The sequence below is a fragment of the Calidris pugnax genome, unplaced genomic scaffold (genome assembly GCF_001431845.1).
Source record: "Calidris pugnax isolate Ruff unplaced genomic scaffold, ASM143184v1 scaffold352, whole genome shotgun sequence".
Classification (NCBI taxonomy): domain Eukaryota; kingdom Metazoa; phylum Chordata; class Aves; order Charadriiformes; family Scolopacidae; genus Calidris; species Calidris pugnax.
This window is the reverse complement of record NW_015091110.1, coordinates 1,083,342-1,091,403: the sequence shown is the minus strand read 5'-3', so window position 1 is coordinate 1,091,403 and position 8,062 is coordinate 1,083,342. Positions and strand designations below refer to the sequence as shown.

General features: G+C 40.8%; 1 protein-coding gene across 1 annotated transcript in view; it reads right to left on the bottom strand.

Annotated features, from left to right (window-relative positions):
- LOC106897445 (AN1-type zinc finger protein 4-like) overlaps positions 1 to 8,062 on the bottom strand; it is a 9,563-nt gene that overhangs the window by 1,099 nt on the left and 402 nt on the right. Inside the window, exons 2-4 of the mRNA XM_014958061.1 lie at positions 7,250 to 7,552; positions 319 to 394; positions 156 to 223 (exon numbers count right to left, since the gene is read on the bottom strand). Coding sequence (XP_014813547.1) covers positions 156 to 223; positions 319 to 394; positions 7,250 to 7,433 — 328 coding nt within the window. The 5' untranslated portion in view covers positions 7,434 to 7,552. The remainder of the gene's footprint in view (positions 1 to 155; positions 224 to 318; positions 395 to 7,249; positions 7,553 to 8,062) is intronic.

Genomic DNA, 8,062 nt, shown 5'->3' with positions numbered 1-8,062 from the left:
AATTACTTTCCATCAGAAACTAGGGTTGCTAAAGCACCATTGGACCATAAACCCTAAAAACTTTCTTACTGTTAACAGTAAAAAAAAAAAAAAAAAAAAAAGGAAAATGATGGTGTACTTGGTGTGCTAAGGAAGATGGAAAAAACCCCACATACCTCTTCTGGTGTTAATAGGTCCACCTCGCATGGCCAGAACTAACTTCAGGGTGCAGCCTTCTGAAATGCTGTAAATAACAATAAAAGTATTTTTGCAGCATTCTCTATTGCTTATGCCAACCATAATTTAGAAACATTTGTTGCAATTTTATTCTATACTTACTTATAATCATTCAAACAATAGTCATCCTTCAGCTCCATATTATTCCAAATTAAGTGCTGCTGAGAGACAGGAATACCTAAAAAAAAAACAACCAAAGAGTATTAAAATTTGAGGGCTTTTGGGGAGTTTTACTTTCTGAAGAATGTGGGGGTAACAGAGGAGAGAAAGATGATCACAGGGGAAAGAAGAAAGGAAGCAGCTTACTTTCTGAAGAATGTGGGGGTAACAGAGTAAAAAGGATCACAGGGGAAAGAAGAAAGGAAGCAGAACAAGGACAGGCAACTGAACAGGCTCCACTCATGACATCCAACCTCCCAAACAGTTTTTAAGAACAAATTTAAGGTTTTCAGTGGGCTTGTGGCCATGCTCGGAGTCCAATCTTTTGGGTCAACAAGGGTTTCAAATTTTGGATAGAGTACAAACCAAGACAGTCACGAAAAGGTGAGACAACTTGGATCATCAAAGAAAAATATAAAAAAATTAAGTCTAATAGGAAGATGAATAGCTGTATCTTTTGCCTTTGGAAAAAAATAATCTTCCCTTCAGCATCAAAAGAAGTGCTATTGTTCAATTTCTCTACTGCAATCAAGGTAATTAAAATCTCACTGTGCATTCCTGACAAATTGTAATTAAGATGAAAACCTACAGAGCCCAAGAACTACTTTTTCAAAAAGGTCTAAACATTACTCCTCAGACTAAGAAAGAAAAGCTATAAATATATTTTCCAAAAAAGTTACATTAAAGTAACCTCATCCCTGTGCAGAAGAGGGATTGCACTTTGGAGGAACCGTCATTGTCATTATGTGAGTTTTAGAGAAGATGACATATCCCTTTTCTTACCACAGCTTACATCTAGAGCTGCTCTTTTAAGAATGACACACAACTGTACTTCACTTGGATGGCATTTAACGTGAATCTTGTATCCTCTGAAGTCCACAAGACATTTATGAGGGGAATATGCTCATACAGTAGACTAATATAATTGCTACTACACTGCCAGCTATTTAATAATGGGTTATTGGTTATGTTTCAAGTCTGCAGCATAAGCAAAACAAGACCAAGCTGGCAAGAGCCAGGGAGTCTGCAGTGAAGTTCTTTTCCATGTTGTTTTGCAGTCTTCTGATTACAAACAGTCATTACTGTCTGTATTTGTTATGGTTTCGGCAGCCTCCAAGGAGCAATTTCCAATTACTTTGATAAACTGAGGGAGTATTTGTTAAAAAGGCTGGCTTGCAACTGCCAGCGCTGCGGCAAAACATGGGTTTGTTCATCTAACAATGACAGTATATTTTTGATCAAATGATCAGATGAAAAGACTGAGAAGACTCTGCTGTAATGGGAAACAGACAAGTTGTTATTACTAATTCCCTCTTATACAGCTTTCTAAGAATTCTGTATTTATACACGGAGGGCATTCTTCCAGTGCAAGAAAATATGCATTAGTTGTGCCTTTTCTGGATAATAGCAAGGCTTTCTAGAGGAGACATTTGCACATGGGATCAGCATGTAAAATTGGCCACAATAATGAGAATTGGGAGAAGGAGAGGACAGAAGGAGAACCATTGTCCCCTCTCCTAAAGCAGCAGGTGACTGTCGCTGGCCTGCCCTAAACCAGCACGAAGAGTCTGTATTTGTTATGGTTTCGGCAGCCTCCAAGGAGCAATTTCCAATTACTTTGATAAACTGAGGGAGTATTTGTTAAAAAGGCTGGCTTGCAACTGCCAGCGCTGCGGCAAAACATGGGTTTGTTCATCTAACAATGACAGTATATTTTTGATCAAATGATCAGATGAAAAGACTGAGAAGACTCTGCTGTAATGGGAAACAGACAAGTTGTTATTACTAATTCCCTCTTATACAGCTTTCTAAGAATTCTGTATTTATACACGGAGGGCATTCTTCCAGTGCAAGAAAATATGCATTAGTTGTGCCTTTTCTGGATAATAGCAAGGCTTGGGCATTCTTCCAGTGCAAGAAAATATGCATCAGTTGTGCCTTTTCTGGATAATAGCATCTAGAGGAGACATTTGCACATGGGATCAGCATGTAAAATTGGCCACAATAATGAGAAGTGGGAGAAGGAGAGGACAGAAGGAGAACCACTGTCCCCTCTCCTAAAGCAGCAGGTGACTGTCGCTGGCCTGCCCTAAATCAGCACGAAGAAGAGAGGAAAGTAGGGCAATAAACTCCATCCTGATGCTCAAATGGAAGTGGGCTGTAGGTAATGCTATAGGAGGCCAGCAGAGTCTTCAGACTGTTGAAAGGGCTGCAGATGTGCTGATGATCTGACCTAGTAAATGAGAGCAGCAGGTTCTCTATCCCGGCTCCGAATCAGCGTATGAGATATCCCCTAAAGCTTCACCCCTTTACTCTTCTTTCTGGCACGACAAGCAGGTTCACCAGAGAAACACACCTGGGCAACTCTGACCCAGTATAAAAAAAAAACAAACCTGTAGATTTCAGAATAAACTTGATTTTACATTGTGGATAGAGGGGTATTATGTTTAAAAACACTATAAACATTTTAGAGTCCAGGTTCAGACAGTGTATTCCCTTCCAACCAAAGCTGAAATTGCTGGAGAGTTTCTTAAACATTTACGTTTTGTTCCTGCTTACAGAGAGGCTGGGCTGACACTCTTATTTGCCCCCCAAAACAGTCTGATTTTCCCCCAAAACTCTCTACAATAGGAAGAGGTGCAATGGTCCACCAGGACTGGTTTCATAACTGTCCCCAGCTGGTGTAAATGGTGGTCAGAAGTGACCTACTCTTTATCCCAGGGGCTGGCAGAGAGGAGACAGTAACAGTGAGCCACCAGTAACTGAATCTGGGCTCACAGAATTTCCTGGCAAAGGTGACCTTATTTACACCTTCCTGATGCTCCTCTGACCTTCTCGCGTTTGCAGGAATGTTTTCCCAGCTCAGACAAAGCATCAGCTTAAAAAAAAAACAACTTTATGAACTTCTAGCCTCTATCAGCAGAGTAAACAGGGAAATGACAAAGCAAACAGGAGACATAAAGGAAAAAAAGTCGACAGAAGAAAGACTGGTTCTGTTCAAAACTGTATCATTTGTGCAATCTGCTCAACTCCAGCCCTGACAACAGAAAGACCAAAGAAAAACAACAAGTCAGGATGAATTGAGAGCACACACACGTACGACAACAACATTATTGCTGCATCTGTCATTCCCTGCTGAACACAAGCATTCAAAATTAAGATGTACTCTGAAAGCTAGTTCTGTCTTTCCTCTTTACAATAATACAAGAAAAAGCAAACACTGAAATTTTCGTCTAAAAAGGTGAATGTTTCCACATACACAGATGATAAAATTCAGTTGCAAACAGACACTGAATGAACCACAACTGAGTTTTTCTTAATTTAAAGATAGCTACATAAATGAAGGCCTTAATGCTCCATACTGTAGGATGCAAATTAATTCCTATAATAATAATAATGATAATAATAATAATACCAACACCAAATCCCAAACCTCACCTCCTCCCTTGAGGCTCAATCCTGTCTTACCAAATAAACATGTTTACAAGTATTATCCATGGCTCTTTAACAGATGAAAGAATTAACTGCTGTTAGGAATGCACTACCTGAATGCTCCTTCTATAAAATTCAATCAAATAATTGCTGTTTCCAAATGAGGACTACTAAACTTTGCCCAGCCCAGTGTCTATAAAGACTTGAGCAATAAAAGGAAACAAGAAGAGATCTTCTCAGTTAAAAAAAATATATTGCTATTTCCTCTTTCAGTGAAATCCTGCTATTTTTAAATACCATTCACGTGTTAAAGCTCAGTCTTTCATGTCACCTTGAAACTCAGGTGCCATCCCATCCATGTCCATCAGCACACAATCCTGCTTTCAAATACAAATAGCAAGTCAAAGCAATGGAAAGGCAGCGCTGACGGCAACACCGTGCTACGCTGCTGGCTCCCTGTGGTCTAGCTTTTATGCCACCAGCAGAGACAAAGGGAGCTTATTTCTCCTCCATGTACCGTTTTAAAAAGCTCATTCGGTGAATCTGAGACTAGGTCGCTCCAAATTCAACATTATCCCAAGTCTAAGTTTTTGGATACCACGTTCTCACTTGGCGAGGAACGTATTTGAGGACCAATGCCTGGATCCGATCTAAACACACATCAGATTTGCTTTAACTTCAATTTACAAGCAGACCTGCACTGAAATTTTAGATGCATTAATAAATTTTTACCCATATTCTTTCCAGACTAAAACCAACTGGAAACAGAAAGCTGGAGATCTGGAGCTCTTTCTTAGTGAGGTACCAATTTCTACTACAGCTTTCTAAACAAACCCTTTCCACATCAGACTATTAAACAGACACCAAGAATGACAAAACGGTACCACAAGTCTACGAAATTCCTAAGATGCCATCCATATTATCCTTTCTTATTACAGTGCAGAGAGTCTACAGCTATTGATATTCCAATTGCTGACAAAGATGAGCCTGTCTTGATTTAGTTTTATTATCAGCCTCTTACTATTACAGGCATTGGTGACATTTGAAAAAAAAAAAAAGTGAACTTCTGATATGATTCTAAGTTTTGTTCTTGGAGATGTCAGGGCTTAGATCATTTCCCCAAAACTTGTCCTTTTATATGGTTACACACCATCATCCTCAACACCCAGAGGAGCCCATGGAGACAATACTCCCAGTAGGGACCCTACAGAGTCACCCAGAGGTGTAGGAGGCTTTCTCCAACAAGAAGAGCAGCTTAAATGAGAGAGGTCCACACCCCATGAAAGCTGACACAATACAATGACAAAAAGTGAAAAACAGCAGCAGAAAAAAGAAGAGATGTCGGTTTCTGCTTCCCATGATAAATCACAACTGCAAAATCACTTTAGGATTTTCACTCCACCTGGGGGCGATTCATTGCTTGAACCTGTGCACTGTAATAGAAACTCTGTCACTGAAAAGCTGTTAATTATTTTTTTTTACATGCAGTAGCAACCCTAAGCAACGTAAGATTAATTTGTCATAGTGTGGCTGTCCCCTTCACACATTGCTGATCCATCTGTTTTCACTCTGTCTCCCTCCTTAATCATATTCATCAGATCTTTTAACTCTGTTCTGGAGTATCGAGATATTTCAGCTAACTTCTAACAATTCAATGATAAGCACCAGTGAACTCTTACTTTCCATGTTTTAATGAAATTTACTTCTTAATTATTAAGTCTATACAGCAGGTACCTAAGCCATTAATTACCTTATCATCCTATAAACTACAATATGAAAAAGAAAGTCTGAATAAGCAATATTATAACTTTATTACTGAGCTGTTCTTCTAATAAGAAATGATGAAGCTTTTGTAAGCTGGGCACACCCAGCCAACAGCAGTAAGCAGTAGGTATAATTCAACATGTCTGTCTATTTGCAATCACTCATTCTGGACTAGAAGAAATTCAAATTCCTCTTCCTCACATCTCCCACTGGTCTCTTCACGCATCCTTTAAAGTTTACTCCTCCATCTGTACTGTCCAGATAACCTGCTTTCTCCTCTACTCTCTTGCCTCTGCTCCCTTTTAATTCACCCTCAGTTAGCACTCTGTCACATCTCTGCTTGCATCTCTCCTACACCTCTGTTCACGGAGAAGAACTACCCTTTCCTTTTCTCATTTCACCTCCAGGAGCACTTCAACATGTTCTCTGACTTGTGATTAATTACTGTCCACAGGAAACAAAAGCACATCCACGCTGCTGCACTAATGTAGCTGCACTGATGTAAACTCTGGTTATCTGCATGATGGAGCTTCCCCTGTGTGACCTTACTAGCAAAAAAAGTCACCTCTATTCTTGCTATGCTTCTGTGTTTAAAGGCTTGTGCCAGATACCTTTCTTTTTTTCTTTTCCATCCATTAGTGCAGATTTCCAATAAGAGGAGGAGAATATCTTAGATTGCAGCCTAAAGCATCATATTGCATCTCCCAGAGGGTGGGTTCCACGCAGACAGAAGCATGAAAAACACGTACAGGTAAAGCAGGGAAAGAGAGGATTCCTTTTCTTAAAATTAGCAACTCCAGCACTCTCAGCTTGTGCAGCTCTTGAACGCCTCCAAAGTGAGAAAGAGGACGCGATGCTGCAAAGTATATATACATATATATTTCAAATCACATTCTTTCACACAGGCTCATTCTCACAGAAGAGTGAGAGGGGGGAGAGAGGACTAACCTACACCTCCCCTCCTTGCATCAGCACCAGGACTGGCCCTGTAACTAAAAGGAGGTTTTTTTTTGCTCTGCAGGATGTGCTGAGTTCATCACTTAAAGCACTGCTCGGCCAGACCTTCACCAGCAAAAGATCACTCACCCAAACAAAATTCAAACCAGTAACTTCAAGCTGCCTTGGGGGTTTGCCTGCACTGCAGCTGCTCTTGTGACTGCAGCATCAGAAACAGACCATAAACTGACTAACCTCAGAAGCAACAGCCATAGCACTCAGTCTACTAAGTCTGCTCAGGCAGCTGCAATACAGACACACTGCAAGACTCAAGTTGATAACCTTGCTAATTAACAAACAATTTAAGTCGCAGAATCCTTTCCACACCAAAAATACCGTATCCCACGTAACATCAAAACAATTCATGATTTACCATAGATCTTTGAAGATTTCTCTTAATAAATATATATGTATAAAAAAAACCACAACAAAAAGCCCAAGAAAAGAAGAGAGCAAAAATACCAATTCCAGTGAAGCCTAAGCCATGAACTGATAGGAAAAGGAAAGAACAGAAAACCAACTCAATTCCAATTAAAATTAAGTCATAAACCCAATGTGTAGCTTATACATATTACCAAACATGTAATTGAATTATCTGGTTTGATTTTAGCAATTATAATTTGTAAAACAAGACTTCCTAAGGAAGCAGCAAAGTTTATGCTGAAGTAAAAGAGACTAGTACCTTCCAGTCTTTGAATTTTAGCTTTCACAGAAATAACTGTCTCAAAGGGAGAAACTCGCAGTTCAAAGCATGTTCCCGTGAGCGTTTCAATGAAGAGCTCCATAGTTTCATAAAAAGGAAGCTTGTAGTGAAACGGTCCCATGTTATCTTCATTGAAAAAAGGAGGCTCTTTCTTGTTGGCCATCACAAAGGATTTACGACTTCTTTGTAAGAAGATCTGTCAGGAAACTACATTCCACTTCTAGCCCAGTCAGCTTCGAGGGCAGGTGTGGTGCATTGCTGCTCATGTTTGGGATTTTTCACCTACAAAGCAAACAAGCAGAGATCTCACAACAGCTGAACGTAGCTGCTAAACACGAGTTTCAATTTATTCATGATGCATAATGAAATAGATATTATTTTCCTGCTCCTTAATAGCGAAGTCACGCAAAAGAACCACAAATTTTGTTAGTGATACCACAGATTTAGGACTCTAGTTTCAGTCAGCATTCCCAGGTCCTACCTGCTACCTTTTTATTTTGTTTTCAGCAGCGACACGAACGCCCAAAGCCTCCTGGGGAGGGCTGAGCCCCTCAGCAGGCTCAGAGCTGGAGGAGAAACTCCAGAAAAGACAGGAAAACGGGGACAGGGCCGGGTTCGGGGAAGGTAGCGGAGAAGGTGTCTATGCCCACTCCCCCCCCCCCCGGTGCTGCAGGCCGGACCCAGGCCAGCAGAGCGGAGCGCCCGCAAACAAAGGAGCCAGAGCCGCTGCCCACCCCCCCTCAGCCCCCGCGCCTCAGGGCGGCCTCACACCCCGGCCCCGCCGCCCGTGCC